The sequence below is a fragment of the Talpa occidentalis genome, unplaced genomic scaffold (genome assembly GCF_014898055.3).
Source record: "Talpa occidentalis isolate TD23 unplaced genomic scaffold, MPIMG_talOcc4v2.1, whole genome shotgun sequence".
NCBI lineage: Eukaryota > Metazoa > Chordata > Mammalia > Eulipotyphla > Talpidae > Talpa > Talpa occidentalis.
This window is the reverse complement of record NW_026555331.1, coordinates 37,962,922-37,985,179: the sequence shown is the minus strand read 5'-3', so window position 1 is coordinate 37,985,179 and position 22,258 is coordinate 37,962,922. Positions and strand designations below refer to the sequence as shown.

The window sequence follows — 22,258 nt, the reverse complement described above, 5'->3', positions numbered from 1 at the left end:
TGCTGTGTACCTGGTAAATCCCAATAAAAGCCTGCAAAAGCCAGAGGCCTCCAGGACTCTCCTCCTTTACCCCGTCTGCATAGAATCATAGAAAACCTGCTCCGTGTCCTGTTCTGCCGTTACAATAAGAAAGTATAAAAAATAGAATCTCAGTCTCACCCCCAAATACAGGAAATCAGTATCTGTATCTTAATATGATCTCCAGGCAACTAGTCTGCATATTCAAATGTGAACAGCACTGGTCTAACCCACACCAATACAGTTATCACCTTCAAGGGCTTACTTAGCTCATTGGAAAATGAAATGTACCCTCTCTTCAATTTGCTAAAACTGCTGTTCCAACTGTTGCCAATACTCCTGTCACCAATTAGGTAGTTGATTCAGGTCTTTTACAGCTTTTATAGAGTTTGACTTTGTCCAGAATTGTTGAAATACTTGGACATGAACTGAGTTTAAATCTATCTCAATGTGATTTTATTCACTAGAGACAGACTCATTCTTTACCATTTTTAACTGTACTCCTTGAACATTTCCAAGAGAGGAGAAAAACAAAGCACCAATCCTCACTTGAAATATTTGGAAAATGTTACCTCATCTTTGCCTCAAATTGGGATTTTACAACAGCTTGTAATATAAGCACCGGAACTCTTACAGACACTGCTAATTTCTGAATTCTAGTAACAGTCATTTATCAAACTCTTATTAGGTACACTCATTAGGTGTGTTAAGTGAGGCAGCTTGTAGCTGCTCCATAATACATGTGATCTAATCCATGCTGTTAAATACCTGAGACACTGCATTTCTAACAAGCTCCTGAGTATCTTGGGGTTAGACTGACTTTTGACCCAATTTGAATTTTTCAATAGGGATATTTAACCAGTTTTATTAGTGTGTCAGTTTTATGAGTGAAGCAATGTTAATACTGTTTTTGAGGACCATACTTTTCAATAAAAAGATCACACAGCAAGTATTATTCTGGCATCTGAGAACAACCATGGGAAGGTGAAGTCTGACTTCTCCTTTGAATCAACTGTTGCCAGCTGCGTAGAATTTGTTTAACCTTAATTGGGAGAATGCCGTCATGAGGAAGTTTATTGTGGTGCTTAGAATAGTCTGTATTTAGGAAATTGTCTATTTAGGATTGCAAGGTAGCGAAATTTAGAAAATCCAGTTGCTAGGTCTTTCCTAGAAATATATCCCATTCTTCATTGCTTGTATTCTGTATTCCTTGCCTTTCCTACATCTGTCCACATAATAGTTTCCTGGCCGTTACACTAAGTTATCAGTGTTTGCTATAATTTCTGCTTTGACCTAAAAGGTTTTGAAGAACATTTCAAAAATTCCAAGTATGTGATTTTTGAATGTTTGAATTCAATCTCAAGGTACTTTTTCAGTGTGGTGACTTGTGCTTTGGAAAATTACTTTTACTCTGTATCCTAACATAAGATCATTTAGAAATGTTTCAGAAGCATTTGAAAAGAGTGCAAATAAAGTAACGTTATATACACATACCCCTATTAACTATATCTCCACTTTACCTTTTACCTTATTAAAAACCTTAAGTGCTGAAGTCAAGAGTTTAATAGTCTGTCATACCTATTCTTTTACTAAAGGATTATTTATTAATTTTATGTGTATAAAAGGTACTAATTTTAAATGTACAATTTTTAAAATATTGGGTTGTCAGAAAAGTCATGACGCATTTTTGCTTGAAAAACAGAAAAAAAATGTCACGACTTTTCTAACAATCCTATATATATATATATTAGCAAAACTACCACCCACATCAAGGTATGAACATTTACATTAAAATACTACATAATGTACCACATAAAGTCTCAAGTTACATCTGTATGGTGTTTTGAAAGTAGTTTTTGCATTCTTAAAAAAATGTTACTATAACTCAGGGTTTCCACTGCCTTTAAACTCTTTTATCCCTTGTTTTACACAGACCTGAGTATACAGGCGTTAGACTGACTTTTGACCCAATTTGAATTTTTTCAGTAGGGATATTTAACCAGTTTTATGAGTGTGTCAACTCATCTGTACCTCTATTTTATGCTGAATTCAATGCTGTTTTTTTGTTTTTCTTCATTTTTTCACTTTATTTTTATGTTACTTAACCTCAATGTCAGATTCACTTACAATTTAACTACATAAAGCAGTACCTAGTTATCTTCCCTAGGCAAGATGTGCATAATATAAAGGCGTTTACAGTGCCTCGCTACCAGTGATTTGAAGTTTTTAATACGATCCATAATAACATTACAAACCCCCTCCCCCAACTAAAAGCAGGGAAAATAAAACTGTACTGACCTGTTTCCCATTTTGTCAGATTAACAAATTAACATTTGGAATGCTTGTCCAGTGACAAGGTCTTACATGTAGCTTAAGAATATGCATACTTTCACACTACGCTCAGGAAAAAAAACAACAGTATTTATTCTCTATATATCAAACATTTAGCATGCTTTTTCAGTTTGAAATGACATAAACTGAAGTTTTGATCCAATTTACAAATCTACTTTTTTACAACTCGTCTTATAATACTATATGCGGTAATTTATTCTTAATGCTTTTAGGTAGTTTTAATGTTTTATCACTAATTTTTTCATACAATCGCTTCCCTATTTTTAACTCATGTTCTCTGTTGGCTAGAGTCAATCACTTAGCAATATTTTCAAGGATGGTACTTGGGTGATACACTTTTGAAATCCCTGCATATCTGTGAACGTCTTCCAGTCGCCTTCATAAAGAAATGATAACCTGACCGAGTATGTGATTATTTGTCCTGAAAATTTTGTAGATACTGTTCCATATTCTTGTCATACAGAGTTGCATGAGAAAGATCTAAGGTCAGCTATTTATAGAACTTCTTATCTTTCAATTTTGAAAACGTGAACAGGATATATCATAACCAGAATGTCTTTCTTTTGTTAGGTGTTGCTTTGGTTACTTTTTGTTAAATTTTTGGAACACCCCGTGCGTGTTTTCTATTTGCAGATCTAGTTTGGTCTTCAATTCTGGAAAACTTGCTTCAGTTCTTATTGTTTCAGCTTTGATTTTTCCTGTTTCGGGTATTCAGAGTACACGTGGATTCTATCTGCTGGATCTGCACAACAGGACTCTCGTTTTCTTCATTTCTCTTCCCCTTTTTCTTCAAGCTCTGGGAAATCTTGTTTGGCGTTTACTTCAGCCATCCCATCCTCCGCACCTTCAGGTGCGCCTATTTCTGCCAACGCTCTTAATTCCTCAAAATTTCTCAAGCGCTCTGACATTAACCTCTTTATCATTGCGCATAGCTCTTTCAGCTCCTGAACCACATGGTACTCAATCCTTACTCTCTCTTCTGTTTCCACCGCTATATCCGTTTCAAGAGGCGGCATTTTCTCTTACTACTTTGCTGTTTCTTCTCCACTGCAGTATTAAAACCTTGAAAACAGTAAACAAAAATTTAATACGCTAAAGTTTAATTCAGCTCAAAGTTTTCCCCTGAAAATTATCAACGGTTTCCCATGAAAGTTTTACGTCTCTTTCTTACCTTTCCAACAGCTCTTCCCACCAAACGAAATCAAAACTGAAGACGAAGGCCCTTCACCTCGACCAAACAGCCAAAATGGCTCCTCTCACGTCATCTCCGCGCGCCCACGCCAGCGCCAAAAGCCGGGCACGTACCGCTGCTGGGGAAGGGGCTCTATCAATACGAGGGCGCTATCAATCGCGAGGCTCAAACTCCCTCTGGCCAAGCCCCACCCCCGAGCTCCTTTATGGCTCCTCCCCCCGCCGCCCCGCCCCATTAAGCGGCGGGAGTCTAGGGAGAGCGCATGCGCAGCAGTCCATGCTCCTTTCTCGCTCCAATGACTCGGCTAAGATCCGGTGCCGCCTTGAAGGCGGGGCTGGGGCTCGGCCGCGGCCAATGGAGCTGCGGGTGAGGGTTGAGGGGTGGAAGGTGCTGGCTCGCCGGTGGTGCAGGTTTGTGGTAGCGCGTGTGCTGAGCTACCTGGTCGTCATGGAGGCTGTCCCGACCGAGGAGCTTGATGAGGAAGAGCAGCTGATGCGACGGCACCGTAGAGAGAAGAAGGAGCTGCAAGGTGAGGGCAGGGTGGGCACTTCCAGGAGCCCGACCCCAACCCAGGGCGCGTGGCGGGTCGCTCCTGGGGCATCTTGGAAGGGCTGCTGGTGTGGCTCCTCCTAGGATTCCCCCAGGAAAGCCAGTGTCTTCCATCCCGACGCTTCTGCCCCGGGGACCCCTCAGTCACCTAGAGTTTCAGAGCTTGTGGGGATTGCCGCGCCCCCCTTGAGCCGCCGCCCGGTGCTGGTGTCGGAGCGCCCTCCCCTGCCTCGCCTCGGACCCCGCCCGCCCCCCTCTCCGCCCCCCTCCCCGCCCCTTTACCATCCCGTCCCCGATTCTGATGCTTGGCCTCGCTGGGCACGTTTTGAAATGCCTTGTCTCTACCTTTAGGACTCAGAAAGGATGCTTGAAAGATTTTATATAAAACTTGTTGCAGGCAGTTATTTTCTTTTTCATCCTCCTACCACATCAGGCAAATTCACGCTTATGTAAATGAATATATATATATATATATATATAAATATATTTGGGGGGGAGTCTCAGCTTCATCTGCACCCTTCTCTGTAATCTGATATAAATGACTTTTCTTGCTTCCATTATCACTTCTTCCTTCTCTCCAAACCAAGCCCCACAGTTCCTGTTTCTCTTACTCGCTGGGTTTTGACTTAATAATTTTCGTGGCTTTTCAGCCAAAATTCAGGGTATGAAAAATGCTGTGCCCAAGAATGACAAAAAGAGGAGGAAGCAACTCACTGAAGATGTTGCAAAGTTGGAAGCTGAAATGGAACAGAAACATAGAGAAGAACTAGAGCAATTTAAATTAGCATCTAAGGAGAGTAAGGTATGTGAAGTAATGTTTGTCTTTGCCTTTAGCGTTTGTAGGCAGTTGGCCTCTTCTGTTGAACTGTTTACTATATGAATCATCTAATTGGAAGAAAATGAGGGTACTCAATCTGCTCATACATCATCATTCATTAACTTTTTTTGTGATTAGGTTTACTTGGTAGTGTATTTTTGTAAGGGAGGTCGGCAAAGACCTATGTATTTAACTGCTAACTTGCAGGTGAACCGGTTGATAAAGTGGAACAGAGGAAATCTGTTCCAAATCACCAAATCTGTTCCATCCACCAAATCAAAGTTGCAACACCAGACTGCTGCTCCCATAATTGCCATTACAATAGGATTGACACCTGGGTAAATTAAACTTCCTGAACTTAAATTTCTCCATATGTAATATCATGCAAATACTTCTGCTATTTAAAAATGTACAAGATTTTTAAAAATCAAATGGGACAACCTGTGTAATTTTTATGTTGTACAAGTGCTTTATAAACAAGTTGTAATGAATGAAAATTTACTGATGTTTCTTGGGTAAATGGAATTATACTGATGTTTCTTGGGTAAATGGAATTAGTTAATTTTAACTAATACTTAATTTGTCATTGTAGTTAATATTAAGAGTACGCCAAGCACTTTGACATATTATAATTTACTATCTTATAGAATTCTCAGAGTAACACACTATGAAGTATTACGTATGAAGTAAGTGTAACTAATTCCATTTTTCAGGTGAGAAACAAACTCAGATTAAGAACTTTATCATGAATTAGTTAACAACTTTTAAATGTCAGAGCCATAATTTGAAATCAGAGTTCTCTTATGCCAGCATGTGAATACTGAATTCTTTGATAACTTTGTATGGTGTGATAGTTTATCACCTGCGTTTTGATATCAAGGATTATGGACTCCATAACCTCCCTCTGTTTTTGATAATTAGAATGCTTTTATATTAATGCAAAATTTTATCTACCATAATTAAATTATATTTTGTTCTTTTTTGGTTTGTTGTTGACAGGGAAATAGCTTGTCTGTACTAATTTGCAATGGTAGTTGTTTTAGGTATAGTCTCTTTTTTTTTTTAGATTAATTTTATTTATGCATACAAGAACTGGTGTGTAGGCCAGAGGTGTGGGGGGTGGTGGGGGTTGAGAAGATTCACCAGAGACAGAGTGGGGAGCAGAACAGACAGATCTACCGAAATACACTGCTGAGGGGAGCAGTGGGTGAAACAGGAGAGGTCTGTTGCACCATGTGGGTTAGCTCTGTGATCGGGGTTCAAACTCATGCCACAGTGGCTGGTGATAGCTTGATAACGCTGAGACTTTAACCCCTGCACCACCAGGGAGGCCCCAGTCTCATTTTCTTTAACTTTTTTATCTAGTCATCAACATTCAGGCTTTGCATGCTATTAACATATTTTATTTGCAGGTAATAAAGCCTTGAGTCTCCAGGAGTTTAATATTATTGTCATAATCATGCTATTCCTGATTGTCTCTCTATTTTCTCTATTAACAAGATTGCTTTGTTTGCTTTCTTAGGCCTTTCAATTTTGAGATTCTATCCAGGTTTTCTAGGACAAAAATGTTTGATTCTTAAGCTACTTCTTGTCTACCTGTTGATATGCAAACTTACTCTATATCTACATTGACTACAATGTTATCATTAACTAACTTGTTTTTTTTCTGAAAGCTTTATATCATTGCTTTCTTTTGTTTTTCAGATACTTTTCTGTATTTTGTCTATAGGCAGTTTGTAAATTTTAGCAGATTTCTCCAAAATTTGTAAAAATCCTAATTTTCAAAGTTGATAAACATTCTTTGAAGTCTTAATCTGATTTCGGTATTTTGATCATTTGGGTCATAGCTTTGGATGTTGCTTACTCTGTTGTTAGAAGCTTCAGTGTATTTTATGTATATCACACTAAAAGCTAGCTTAACTTATTGTTGCAATAATAAAATACTAGCTAATACTCATTGTTTTAAGTCTTAACATCTGTTTTTCTTCAGCAAATACTTAATAGCCATTTGATTATTAACATTGGTTGTACTATTTTACCAATAATTATGTTGAATTTTCTACCTATAGCTATCACTTTGTAGATGGCAAAGGATGGATAAAGCTCTGTTGTTAGTAAAGTCAAGAAACAGTGCTGTTCAGGTTGTGTCTAAGAGGGAAAGGTCTCTGCTGCCATATTTGAGGTTTTAAAATTAATAATGAACTGTATCAGCACAGGATCTTAGAGATCCTCTAATTAGTGTCATCACTGGAAGGGAAGGCTTGAGTGCTGTATGCATTGGCATTTACAAGGAAGTGTGTAGATTAATGGAATAGGCATTCTAAGAAGGAAGGAAAGCATACAGGCATAAACACTGTCTTGAAAAGCTTTAAGGAAACTTCCTGGTAACCTGACCATTTTTTCCTTAAAAATGGAAAAGGAGATAAATTATCTCATCTAATATGGTATCTAATGCTATTACTCAAATTTGAATATTGTGAGATTACACCTTTGTGATTTTTATGAATAATTTCATGATCTGTTACTTTGAATAATAATTTAGAAATGTGTTTCATTAACTTGTTAATACTTTTTTTGTTTCCTTCAGATAGATTGTGTTGCCGTTGACTTTTCAAACTTGGTTCTTGAAAATCATGTGCCTCGGATTTCTAAAGCACAGAAGAGACGGGTATGAAAGTCATGTCAACAAGTATTTAAGCTACTGCTGTGCTCAGTACTATCTTAGGAGTTATATAGGAAGGAAACAGAAAAAAAATGGACTTTAAATAATGTTTACTTGCAATGTGCCAGATACTATGCTGGGTTAATAGAGGATGTGAAATCTTACTTAGTCCTGATAATAATCCTATAAAATAGGACTTCACATCCCCATTTTATAGAGAAGAAAATAGACTTAATGCAATATAAAATAACTTGTACAGTTTGCGATTCTCATAGGAGGGTAGGGACAGAAAGGGGGTGTGCAAAGGATATTTTTTTACACAATGTATTATTCTAGATTTGATAATTCAGAAACTTCAAAGTGATGCACCAGGTGATTCTGATGAATAACTGGTTAAAAACTGTGGTATTAAGTAGTGAAACAAAGATTTAAACCTAGAAATTAAACAAAATATATAGTGCACATAATGAGTTTAAATTCAATCTCTATAGTCTCAAAGATTGTATTACTAACAATGCATTTGAGGATTTACATATTTATTTTTAAGCTAGCTTTGTCTTTCACAATTTAGTAGTACATAATTTAATAGCCCATGAAGTTTAGTGTTAGATGAATGGAGGAATTTAATTCCACTTACTGTTGTGACTTTGTTTAGATTCTTAACTCTTTCACATGTATTAAGTGGGGGAGATACATACTTCATAGAATTATTGTGAATGTTAAATGTATTTTTTACAAAGCCCTTAACACAAGGCCTGAGATCTAGTGGTCAACAAATGATAGTGTTGTTTACTGTGTTAAGAAGTGCATAATATGCCTCTTTAAAAATTCCACCTAAGGGCAGTGGTGTTTTTTGTTTATTTGAAAGGCAAATGAAATGGCAAATAGTGAATCATTTTTCATACCTGTACAAAATTTCATTCCTGTATAAAATTTCATTCTTAAGTAAATATTATGATTATGAATTTAGATTTCATGATATCTTTGAGGTTATCTAGTTTATCTATCTATTTAGAGGCGTGTTTTTGTAATAGCCTTGTAATTGTCATCTAGCTTCTAGAGATCAAAGGTGAAGGACAGAATTTTTGCTTGGCAATTGCATAATAAAGAATTTGTTGGAATTGCTTCCACTTAGATACATTTAGAGTATCTGGAAAACATAAGGACATAACTCCTACCTATGTTTACTAATTACTCATTTCTACCTGTACCCTTAGGCAACAAAATAAAACTCCTTACCTTTCTCAAACATTTTGTGACTTTTTCCTGAAATATGCTTACTTGAAATGAGTACCTTTTTCAGCTGTACCCTCAAAACATCTTTTATGTTTTAGTACTTGGCAGAGAACAAATAGTGTCCAGAGTTTCTTATTTTGTTACAGTAATAAAAATTCTGGAACAGAGAACACTAAAAGTTCATAATGCTGGGCCTCCCTGGTGGCACAGAGGTTAAGCACAGCACTGTGAAGCTATTCACAGCCTCTGCAGCAGGAGTTCGAGCCCAGGCCAGCCAGGGAGCTACCCACATGGTGCAGCAGATCTCTTCTGTCTCGCCTGCTGCTCCCCTCAGCAGTGTATTTCAGTCAGTCTGCCTGTTCTGTTCCCCACTCTGTCTCTGGTGAATCCTCTCACCCCCCCCACACACACCTCTGGCCTATACCCCAGTTCTTGTATGCATAAATAAATAAATCTTAAAAAAATAAAAAGAGTTCATAATGCTAAAGAAAATGAAGCCTGAAGAGAGGGTGAGCAATTGGGTATTAAGCTATTTCAAACCTATATTTTGCCAGAGATACACTTATTAAAAAGCCAGTAATGGTGTTTATCTTTGGGGAAAATAGTAGTCTCTGGTAGAAAAACATGATAAAATTTTATAAAGTTTTCATTATGGGAATATTGTTGAATGTTGTAGAGCAAATTTCTTTTTCTCTAATCTAGAAAACCAGGAGTATTTTATTTAAATGAAAAGCTTAAGTGGAAACTGTTAGGTGAGGTGGAAACCTTTAGGTATCTATTTTAAATCAAAATAGAATTTAGCAGAACTGTATTCCAAGAACTGTCTGAGATCCGGAATGAAATCTGGTTTGATAGGTTTAAGATTCCTCTTCAGAGTTGTTTTGGTTATATTACCATATCAACATGACTACAGTTTTATTGACATTATATTTATGAGTTGTGTGCTATTCTACAGAGATAGTCATTAAATTTTATAATTTAATACCATATCAACTCTAGTATGATGGTTATAGACCATTGGAAAACTGTACATTCCCCAAAACTATACATTATTGGGAAAAGAAGCTAGTGGATTTCCCACCTAGTACCCTGGAAAGGAAAGTCATTTGCTGCAGAATATTAAAGCAGAACATGTGGGGAGAAAGAAAAAAGGAAATGATTACATTAGTATTTTAGAGGCATATATAGTTTTGCAAATAATATAAAGTTCCACTTTCCGGTAACTAGTATATGACATCATTAACTTCAGCTCCCATCTACCCCAACTTTTATTCTGATTTAGGTGCCTGGATAGAAGGAACTCTGTGTTGTGCTTGGTCCCTGCTCTGCTTCTAACCAGCTGTATGGCCTTTGGAAATCTTTCTGCATGCTGTTTCCTCAGAAGGGGAAGTGAGGGTTTGGATTAGATGATATCTAAGGTGCTTATTCTCCCTCTCCCCTCTGAAACTGTTAGTCTTTTATAAAGAAATAGTGCCATCTTGTGGTTTAGGGTTTTATCATGCTGTAACCACATTTGTATGTATGCAGTAAATTAATGTGTTCATGCTACTTCTTGTGTGACTTGAGGAAAAAAACTTAAGTAGGCTTATGTTTTATTGGGGAGGTAATACTGCTTTTGATTCACATAACTTAGAAATCACTTTAGGTTCATCTCCCTTGGCACATAAAGGCATGCAGTACACTATGTGGCATTAATTTAAATAGAAAATTGCCTTTCCCGTCACCACTTCTGTGTTAAGGAGGAGTTAGTTGGGCATGAAAATCTTTATTTTTTCCTATTTATTTTGTTGTGTTACCAAATCCTTTACTGTACTTAATTGTTTTTATTCTCTTAAATTGAACAGCATATCCCTGTTGATTATACATGTTTAACTATACTCACAGTAGAGAATTAGAAAGAGACAGATAATTAGTATGGATGTGCTTACACACACACACACACACACACACACACACACACATGCTCCAAAATTTAAATTTTGTAATAGAATTTTGTAATTCTACCACCCAGAGAAAAGTACTGTTTTGTCTATATCTTTTTAGAGTGTTATTCTTTTTTAAATTATGTATGCAAACTGACTTAATATTTAACCTTTCTTTGTAACCCCCAACCTCATCTCTCTTTCTCTTTTTTTAATGAATTATTTTTTTTCTTATATCCTTGTTCATTTTTGATAGTATAGGATTTCTCTCCTCATGTGTGGTCACCGTAGTTCTCCCGCCACCAGAGCACCCATAGTCCTTCACAATAGTCCAGTGTTCCCTTTCCCTCACCCTATTTTCACCAACCTCACCTTTTGACACTTTTCTCTGTACTCTAGCAGTTTGAACTGTTTGCAACTATGAAACATGTAGTGCTTTCTGGCTTTTGATTCTTTCTTGTCTTTTTTGATTCAGAAATTTTTCTCTTTTCCAAACTTTCCATTCTACCTGCTATCCATCCTTCAGGTCATATACCTCTTATTGACTGTCCCTTCCCCGTTACTGGCATATGCTACCGTAGGAAAAGCTCATATTGAATAAGGAAAGCAAGTTGCAAAATAGAATGTTTAATTCCATTTTTTTAAATTTACTTTTTCACTGAGGTAATATTGGGTGATTCCATTTTTGTTATAATACTTTTCTATACATTTTCTCTTTGTACACCTATATTTATTAAAATGCATAGGAAAAAAACAAGGATACACACCAGATCTCTAGGGGGCTGGCACTGGATTGGCAGTGATTCTTAGGGGAACTTTATTTGTAATAGGTTTTTTTTTTTAATAAAGAATGTTTTTATCTGTTAATTTAATTAAATGTGTGAGTATATACACACCTTTTTAAAAGACAGTTCCTTTTAAAGGTTTCAGCACATTGATGCCTCTCGGGCAATTTAGCATATTAATGCCTTATTAGGGATAAATGAAGAAACTTGAATTAGCCTGGAATTAAATTTTTTAATGCTGTGCTTGAAAGGACACAGAAACATCAATTCCAAAGAGCACCTGCACCCCTATGTTTATAGCAGCACTGTTTACAATAGCTAAGCTTTGGAAACAACCCAAATGCCCAAAAATAGATGACTGGATCAAGAAGATGTGGTACATATATACCATGGAATATTACTCAGCATTCAAAAAAGATAAACACATGCAATTTGCAGCAACATGGATGGCACTGGAAGGGATCATGCTCAGCAAAATAAGCCAGAAAGAAAAAGAAAAATGCCGGATGGTCTCACTCATAGCAGGAATCTAGAAAACTTAAATAAGGGACTAGGAAAATGAATAACTATAAGAAAGAAAAAATCAAAATCAACAAATAACTATGAATCAGAGACACACTATGGGGGTGGGGGGAACAGGGAAAGGAGGGCTTGGGGTCAAAATAAGGGGGTTGCAATTGTATGGGGAATATAAAAATAAAATTAAAAAAAAAAAGCCTAGGACAATCCAGTCTTAAGGAAGTGATATGAAATAAGTAAGTAAACTTTTTAGAAACTTGATGTATAGTTTTTAAACAAACCTCAATGAATAATTTTTCTTTGTCTCAATATAGAGCTAAGTGTCAGGGACAGATAGGTAAGATAGGTACCCTTTATTTTATTTATTTATTTATTTATTTATAAATGTTTATTTGTTTGTTTGTTTATATAAGCACTGGGTACAGTCAGAAGCGCGGGAGGGTGAGAGAATTCACCAGAGCCAGAACGGGCAGCAGAGCAGGCAGAAGGACCAAAGCACACTGCTGAGGGGAGCAGCGGGCGGCAGGAGAGGTCTGCTCGCCATGTGGGACCCTCCTCCAGTGGCCTGGGAGCAGCTGGGGATTGAACCGGCGCTGTAGAGGCTGCGGGCAGCTTCGCAACCCAGCGCTCAACCACTGCGCCACCGGGGAGGCCCAAGATAGGCGCCCTTTAAAAGAGTTCACAGTGTAGAAAACTCTACAAGTGATGTGATCACTATGATAACATTTGTGACAGAAGAGGAAAAAAGGCCAAAAAGTTTTGAGCAGCTTGCATTTTTATCTTCTTAATAAATGTAAATTAATATTTATGAATTAATTTTCCTACATTGTCCCCTTAGGAAAAGAAAGCTGCATTGGAAAAGGAACGGGAAGAAAGGATAGCTGAAGCTGAAATTGAGAACTTATCTGGAGCTCGACATGTAGAAAGTGAAAAACTTACTCAAATATTGGCAGCGAGGCAGTTGGAAATTAAACAGATCCAATCCGATGGTCACTGTATGTATAGAGCCATTGAAGATCAACTGCAAGGACAGGAAAGCCCTCTGACTGTGGCTGCCTTAAGGAGTCAGGCTGCTGAATACATGCAGAGCCATGTGGAAGACTTTCTGCCATTTTTAACAAATCCTAATACAGGAGATATGTACACTCCAGGTAATTTATTTTCTTTACTATGTTTTGTTGTTGCTGTCATAGCTCTGGTTGTTAAATCAAGTGCTCCTGTGACTGAGGATAATTAAAACTCATATAGTCCTTATGGGGATAGAAAGTTTTAAATATTGAATATATGCAGATTTTCTTCCCTGTATTTTACCAGCTACTGGTACATTTGACTTTAATATTTTTTAAATACTTAGTCTTTCATAGTTAAAATGTTAATCATTCTATATAAGATAAAAATGAGATTAGGACTCATCATCATCATCATCGTTAAAAAGTGTATTCTTAAGTTCATATTTCATGAAGTTAAATTTAGGGGAAGATAGGCTTTGACCACCCTCTGAAAGTATAGGCCCTGGACTTGAAGCAGACAAAGTTTAGGAATACCAGTTCTTACCAGTTCTATCGTTTCTCCTATACTATGGGAGAGTTAGTTTTATTCTCATAGGCTATAATATTCAGGCAAAATTTGACTTGGCTTTGAAAATCAAAAACAAATGTGTTATAACCCACCTTATTTCTCTTTATCTTTGATAATTAAGATAAAATATTTAGGGGAGGTGAAAAAATGGAGAAAGCAAGTGAAAATCTGAAAGTTTCAGGGGGCAAGGGGCATAAGAGCGGAAAGTTGGTGGCAGATGTGGTAGTATACATTGGGAGTAAGTCATGTGGTGTGAATGAGTTCAGGAGGGAGTTGGGGAACTCTATTGTTGACTTTCTCTTACTGAGTCTATACTCCATGGAACGAACATCCAGCACAATGCAGAATAGATGAGAATAAGCTCTAGCAATGAATTAGGCCTAAGGCATCTATTGATAGTTATCAAGTACGTATGTGAACACCTCATTCTGTTGCCAACTTATTTCCCATAGATGCCATATTGGGAATGTTAATATCTGTTTACTTTGTTTTAGGTAATTGCTATTTTCTTGATAACCAGAATTGGCTATGATGTATCACACACGAGAAGTAACATCATTCAAACTCCTCAATTCATTATTAGCAGTAGGGCAGTCGAGAGGAGATGGTAACTCAGCATGCTGAATCAGAGGAAAACACAATAGACTTAATCATCTTCATTCACTCAATCAATATTTATTGACAGCTGCATGCCAGGAACTAACTAGGTACTACTGTGAGCCCTAGAGATAAAGCAGTGAATGAATGAGACAAACACATGGGACATACTTTTTCCTAGATTCCCATAATTCTTTTCCCTTTCTTTAAATAGTATTGGTGTTAGTTTCCATTTTAATTTTCTGTATAAGAGTGTATGTGCTCCTATTTACAATAGCTAAGCTTTGGAAACAGCCCAAATGCCCAAAAATAGATGACTGGATCAAGAAGATGTGGTACATATATACCATGGAATATTACTCAGCATTCAAAAAAGATAAACACATGCAATTTGCAGCAACATGGATGGCGCTGGAAGGGATCATGCTCAGCGAAATAAGCCAGAAAGAAAAAGAAAAATACCGGATGGTCTCACTCATAGCAGGAATCTAGAAAACTTAAATAAGGGACCAGGAAAATGAATAACTATAAGAAAGAAAATCAAAATCAACAAATAACTATGAACCAGAGACACTTTTGGGGGGTGGGTGGCGGGAGGGGAGGGATTGGGGTCAGAATGAGGGGGTTGCAATTGTATGGGGAATATAAAAATAAAATTTATTATTTAAAAAAAATTTCATAAAAAAAAGTGTATGCGCTCAAGATATGCCATTAAAACTCTGAAATTAGTTTGTTTATCTCATCCCAGGGCTGGTACACAAAACCCTTCTTTAGCTAGAACTGATAATTGATGCAAATAGGATAAACACTTCCAGAATGATGAGTGGAGGTACTATTTGATGCTGTCATGTGGAAAGAAACTTCAGTTCATTTGCAGTTTTACCCTGATTCTCTTCTTATATTTCTTATGGCATCTTGTAATGAACCTGATTTTATAGGATCTGCATTTTTTTATTCTTACAGCGTATTCTTTCAGATGTAGATTTAGGCTTTGAAGAACATGTCAAGGCAGTGAATATGTTGGCAATTTGGGGGTCCATTGCTTGGAATAAAGAGAGAAACTAGACTTGTTCATATAGTTAAGGTCCGTGGAGTTGAGACTGAGGGAGATAAGTAGAAATGGATTGCTATACTCTTGGATGAAAAGGTGGTGGAAAGTTGGAGTCGGTATAAGTTTGGATCTGGGAAGTGGATTAAATTCTGGAAAGTACAGGTACAGAAGGAGGAAATTCATAACTCAGGCAGTTCCATCAGGAATCGTGGGAGCCATAAAAAAAGGGTTCTTATGACATGAGTTATGAAAAATACTAAGTGCTATTTTCTGATCTATTCTCTGCAGAGGAGTTTGGAAAGTACTGTGATGATATTGTAAACACAGCTGCATGGGGAGGTCAGCTTGAGGTAAGTTTGTAATTATTTATAGTGATTGTGGATTGATAAATTATTTCTAAATCCCATCTGTACTTTTGAGACATATTTTTCAGATGATCCTGATTTCTCTTTGAAGATTCCTTTTCTTTATATATTTCCTATTTCTGTACTCACAAAACCTTGAAATAGGGAGTTAAACATGCCTAGGCCTTTGACTTAAGTACACACTTTAGGGAAGTGAAGCACTATTTCATTTTGAATAATGGATTGTTTACTCTGTGGGTTGGTGAAGCTAGTGGCCCATCTACATAACTTTCCAACTGTGATTCTGTTACTGGCAATATACTTGATTTTCTATACTTCTGAAAGTGAAGATTTTACTCAAATACTGTGTTGATGAAAATCATGATTGGAAAAGTATTAACTCATTACATCAGAAATAGAAAATAAAACTTTATGTGCAATTGCAGGTCAAATCTGATCACAAGGCATCTGTTATTTTTGTCTTAAATTCCTTGGTACTGACCGACTGACTTGAGAGCAATATTTAATGCGTTAAAATTCACATGTCGGAAAACAATATGTCCAGTCACTTGTAGGGAGTTAACCACTATTCTGTTTAACTTTTAAATATTTATCTTACTGTTAACTTTGTTTCACTAAAACACCATAAATAAAGCACTTAAAGTGGTCTAAGAGATGATAAAGCTAGTTGGGGTATTGGAAAGTCAGAGGATAAGAGAGTAAATCCAGGTTTAGGTTCTATCTTTCCCTCCTACTTACCGATATTTTGACTCCAGGGAGTTAGGCCACTTCCCAAGCCCGAGTTTCTTAATGATTAAATAGAGGTAATAAAACTCCTATGTATATTTAGTAGGTCATTTGTGGACATTAAGTTTGTAAGCTAAAGTGCCAGAGGCATGAATCTAGTATTATTATTACTCCTTATTGCGTAATGATGATTAGTCATTTTGCATAGTTTGTGGCTTTTGAGTATTTTACTTTAAGATGCATGACAGTTTCTTCAAAATCTTTTTCTCAGCAGTTATATATTTGTACCCCTTCTGAGCCAGCAGAGGGAACTCTGTCCATTCCTTTTGTATGCCTCTCCTGAGTCTCTGAAACTCAATAAGTTTTCATTGCACCTTTGTGACCACATTAGGAGTAACTAAAGATGGTTGAAGTTTCTTATAAGAATTGCAGATTAATATGAATATTAGAGAACTAGGCTACTCTTCTTAAAGTGGCAAAAAAAAATCTTTCAAAACATTTTGAAAGATATTTAAGCATAAATTATTCTTCTGAAAATTCATTTGAAATAAAAGCTGTGCTCACAATGGGATAAATTTAAATTATTAAAGAGAAAATCTTTATATTAGATTTTGAAGACTTAGAAGGGAAGTTGAGATTTCCAGACTTGCTTCATACCCTCCATTCCTTGCTAGCTTTTAAAATATGTTATTTTGGTTGTAAGAAAACAATTCCTCCAAGGAACATTGTGTGAGATAAGTGTATGGGATTAAGTTTGCCTTCGTGCAGTGGTCTAAGAGATGATAAAGCTTGTTCCTGTTTCTAATATAATTTCTCATATTTGTTTGAAACTGGCATGTTCTGATTATGGAGCAAATGCACAGATCAGGGTATAATGATTGAAGATTATTAATGACTGATTTGTTTATGAACTATAGTGTTAGACTTTCTTAGTTTAATTGCATGTCACTTTATTTTCTTGAATTTCAGGTAGACCTTTTGACATTTTTTTCTCCTTAGGTTCCAGTCTTTAAAATAAGTATAACAGTACTACCCTCCACTTAAGTTGTTATGAGCATTGAATGAATTAACTTGATCTGCGTAAAGTGCTTAAAGTACTTGGTCATAATAAGTCCAAAGATTATTACTACCCAGTATTTACTTTTAACTACTATTCATCCAACTTTATGATTTTATATTATAGGGTATATAATTTAAGCATTAGTCAAATGGAAATTTCTTGAAAGTATAGTACAAATCATATGTATATGTCATTCTGCTCCTGCTTGAGAATTATAGAGCAGTGATTCTCAACACTAGTTATACATTAGAATCATCTGAAAAACTTTAAAAAAAAAAGGCTATTCTGCCCTGTTCTTACTCATCTTCCCCCTTCCCCTCCCAAATTATAATTGATTTTGTCTGTTGCTTGAGGTATTTAAATAGCTTTTATTTTTAAATTTAAAATCCTATTTATTATGGAAATTTTCAAGCATATTCAAAAGTAGACAGACGAGTGTACCCAATCTATTCATTCCCTCACTTCATTAACTGTGACAGTGATATTTCTTAAAAACTGACCTGCAGCCAGAACTTGAAACATTTCTATGCAATTTAACAAATATTGTACTTATTTGTTTATTCAACAGATATGTAATAAGCACCCATTATGTTCCAAGTTCTCTGTTTACAGTAAGAAATAGAATTGATCCCTGATCTGACTGGTTGCATAGCTCAGTAGTTTGCTATTTGAGTGGGATTTGGGATTTACATTTTTATTTCCCTTACTAATACATTTTCTTTCCTATAGCTGAGAGCTCTGTCTCACATTTTACAAACACCTATAGAGATAATACAGGCAGAGTCTCCTCCTATAGTAGTGGGCGAAGAATATCCCAAAAAACCATTAATTCTTGTGTAAGTACTTAGACATTTCTACTGTTGTATTTTTTATATTTAAGACGATTATTAAGAGATTTTAGGTTGTATATGGTGTTTAATAAAAAAAAATCTTTAACTGACTTATGTGAAAGGTAATTATATTAAAGGCAATTAGAACATGTTGTCAAAATATGTACTTTAGATAAATGTTTAAACTTCTAATTTATTCTAGTGTATGAGTTAAGAATAAAGTCATTTTTAAAGGCTCCAAAGTTTTAGAATTAGTTTGCATATTGTTCTGGCTTGATATCAATAGTGTCAAAAGTTTCAACAAGTATAAAAGCTGAAATAAATTATTAGTGCTTAGTGATAGTTTCTTTGATGTGTTTTTTCACATTGTTCAAGTATTTTGCACAATTAAGAAATCTCTGAAACAAAATTCACTGCTACGATAGGCTATTAATGGCTTAGGTTTAGGTAAAAATATAGCTTATTGAATATTAAGCAGTTCAGTCTTTCTTTTTCCCCTCCAGTTATTTTGTTTTACCTGACTTAGCCTCAGCAGACAGGAATCTTGAGCTATATCTTACTGACTGCTAGTAATGCTTTTCAAATACTGTTGAATTTCTAATATGTCAATGTAGTCTCTGGGATGCTGGGTATTATACCTATATATATAAATATTTATATACAATGATTTACTTTCTTCAAAACTACTCATTTCTTCTTTTTTCATTTCAGATATATGAGACATGCATATGGCCTAGGGGAACATTACAATTCTGTTACACAGTTGGTGAACACAGCTACTGAAAACTGCAGCTAGTTTATAAACTGTTGTACAATTATGTGTTTTAGTACAGTGTGCCGATCTGAGTATACTTACCAAGTGTTGGGTTGTTTTAGCATCACTGAATAACACAACTACCTTAAATCAGTTCAATGGAAAGCTTATTGATAGGTTTTTAAAAAATGAGTCAGACAAACCTTAACTGGTATCCTCTTATTTTTTAAAACACTTTCGAGTTCACTGTGTAGAACATCATATATGCTTTTCTCCCCATTACTAAAAGCTTTAAGTAATGATTTCAATGTAATTTTTCTTGAAGAAATGAAGTGACTCAGTCTCTGTCATTACACAATGTGGTGATGGTAATGGCAGATTTAACTAATGCTACAAATGAACTTGAATATAGCTATCTTGGTATTGAGGGGATTGGGATTGATGCTCTGAAGCTCATTAAATAACTCCATTGAAGTTTGCTTTAATAATTAAGAATTTTAAAGTATTTACTCAAATTGTTAAGTTTTAAGAAATGAGACAAATACAAAGGTAAATAGGCATTCTCTATCAGATTTAAATATTTTAAAGAATTAAAAATTAATGGAATTAAAAAACCCCAACAGATTATAGTTTTACTAATTCATTTGTTATTCCTTGCTGTTTCTTAAACTTCTGACTAGAATTAATACCATCATTTCAGATTAAAGCTACAAATGTTCATGTTCCTTATATTTTCTCTGTCACCACTCAGCTGTGTTGCTTTTCTTGCAGCTTTTTCCACTGAGAAACTGTTTGTGGCCTGTCTTCTTTAACTGTTTTAAATTGAAGGAATAGTAATGTAAAATGGTTCAAGGCCACATTTACTTCATAGTCTCCCTCTTTTTCAGTTTGCTTCATTCTCTAGTATTAAAACACCTTTATTGTTGTTTTGTTATCCTTATTAATGTCATCTTTCCTTTAACTCAGATATTTGAGAATTTTTATGTTATATATATGAATAAAGTTGAAAACCACTGTTTAGGAACCATGACTGCATAGTAAAATCAGTATATAATACTTGTCAGACTGATTTAAACTGCTCATATTTCAGGTTACTCCTAACAGTATTCTAAGAAGAGAGTATCCATGCATATGAATGTGTCTGATAATCTGTTATGTAAGGAAGTATTATGAAAATGTGATTTGACCTGTTTTTGCCCAATGAGAAACCACTAGTAACAATTAGTATCTAGTTTATAATATTTAAGGTTTTGCTTCAGGGATGCAACTATGTTTTGTAACTATTAGATTTGTAATATTAAAAATGAGGTCAGTAGTCAGGTGACAGTGTGGAAAGCTGATAGGGACTGCGGTCACCTAGGGGAAATAAGTCATAAAGTTACTCCAATTCAAGAGACTAAAAACCATTCTGCCTGCCAAGCAAAATATATTCTGAAGCCTGTTTTGTAGTTCTTGATTTGAATTTTTGGGGAATTCTGAAATTTATTTAAGAATGAGGTTATAAAAAGCTAAACACCTTGACTTTATTTTGAGGTACTGTCACTTTAAAGGATAAACATTAAGTAATAAACAAGACATGAAATCTAGTTATAATAAATTCCATCTATATTTAGGGTATTCTAAAATAACTTATTGGTAGCTATTTTTTTCCTAACAAGATGAATGAAATTTTTTTGATTATAAGTTTATTATTATTTTTTATTTTTTAATGGTCAGTATGGTTATGAAGATTTATGTGGTCAATTCTTCTTTCATAAAGCTTCAGATAAAAATAATTTTGACTGTAACCTAATATTGGAATCTTTACAAGATGATTGGTGTTATTTTAAAGTAAGATATACTAAGTTAGTTTGCTGAATGATGATGGTCTAATCGAGGTTTCATAAGCTTTGTTTTGTCCTAACTCAGAAAAATATATGTCAGAGTTCTGGAATATGTTTTTAGCCAAGAATTTTATTCACTTAAATATGTTTACAACTTGTAGAAAGCAAAAAAGAATGTGTGACTATAGTGAGCAAGATAGTTTTGCTCACATTATTTGACATTTGCCAAAAGGAAAATAAAAGTTGAATTAATTAAATCAATACTTGTTTGTTCAAATTGTTATTCCTTTAACAATTTTAGAATTAAGAAATGGAGGAAAAAGCTCATTTTGGTTTAGAATTTTCTCTAGCCTTTGTTTTGTCTTCACATAGAATTAAAATAATAGAATCAGATTCTTGCATCTTGGAGATTTGGAATAAAGATGAGAGCATAGATTAACATTAGCCCGAGACAGAATAGAGGGAGATAATAAAGTAATAGCCATGTAAGTGTTGGCTTTTAGAAGTAAGGTTGTAAAAAAAAATACAGAAATTTGGTGGAAGCTTAGAATATTTTAGAATAATGAAAATTTATTTAGGGCAAATGAATTAGAAGAATGTTCTAAGACTTGAAGTTGTTAAATAAGAAAAATGAATAAACATTTGTGTGCAAGATTATAAAGCAGTAAGAAGTTAGTTTGTGCAGATTAATGCTGCAAATACAATTGTTTATATGTGCAAGATTATAAAGCAGAAAGAAGTTTGTGCAGATTAATGCTGCAAATACAATAGTTTATACATTGTCTTGGAAGAAGTTGTCAAGAACTACCTGAAAGAGCTGAATTTCCCTGAGAAATTAATTTCAGATTGTTTTTACTTTTATTGAACAAATCAGAGTAGCTTTTCTTCCTGCTGATGTTTCCAAATATAGTGATTCTTTTCTCCTACCTTGAATCTCTGAAATAATTTCTTCATCTTCTGAAAAAATTGGAACTCATGGAGTTTCTAATTCTTTTTTTTTTTTAAAGATTTATTTATTTATACAAGCACTGGGTACAGTCAGAAGCGCGGGAGGGTGAGAGAATTCACCAGAGCCAGAGCGGGGAGCAGAGCAGGCAGAAGGACTGAAGTACACTGCTGAGGGGAGCAGCTGGCGGCAGGAGAGGTCTGCGTGCCATGTGGGACCCTCCTCCAGTGGCCGGGGAGCAGCCGGGGATAGAACCGGTGCCTCAGAGGCTGCGGGCAGCTTAGCAACCCAGCACTTAAACACTGCGCCACCGGGGAGGCCCTCTAATTTTTTTTTTAACAGTAATTTTTAGGAAGGATTTTTTCCTTTGTTTTTTATCTACCCTTGTTCCCTCATTTTTGAAGGCCTTTGAACTGTCATTCAGAGTTGATGCTTTACCCAACCCACTCTACCTAGCTTACTGTCCTGGCACAGCA

General features: G+C 35.5%; 1 protein-coding gene across 1 annotated transcript; it reads left to right on the top strand.

The window, feature by feature from the left end:
• Window positions 1-3,911: 3,911 nt before the first annotated feature.
• On the top strand, window positions 3,912-21,089 carry OTUD6B (OTU deubiquitinase 6B). Its single transcript, XM_037504278.2, has 7 exons — window positions 3,912-4,091; window positions 4,762-4,913; window positions 7,516-7,596; window positions 12,891-13,203; window positions 15,567-15,628; window positions 18,159-18,265; window positions 18,971-21,089. The coding sequence occupies exons 1-7, from the start codon at window positions 3,917-3,919 to the stop codon at window positions 19,053-19,055; spliced, it is 975 nt and encodes a 324-aa protein (XP_037360175.1). The 5' UTR covers window positions 3,912-3,916; the 3' UTR covers window positions 19,056-21,089.
• Window positions 21,090-22,258: the final 1,169 nt, after the last annotated feature.

Bases quoted from the DNA above. Each gene is read 5' to 3' on its own strand.
- OTUD6B (XM_037504278.2), top strand. From the start codon at position 3,917: ATGGAGCTGCGGGTGAGGGTTGAGGGGTGGAAGGTGCTGGCTCGCCGG. The intron at 4,914-7,515 runs GTATGTGAAGTA...TGTTTCCTTCAG, and splicing joins TAGCATCTAAGGAGAGTAAG to ATAGATTGTGTTGCCGTTGA. The intron at 15,629-18,158 runs GTAAGTTTGTAA...TCTTTCCTATAG, and splicing joins CATGGGGAGGTCAGCTTGAG to CTGAGAGCTCTGTCTCACAT.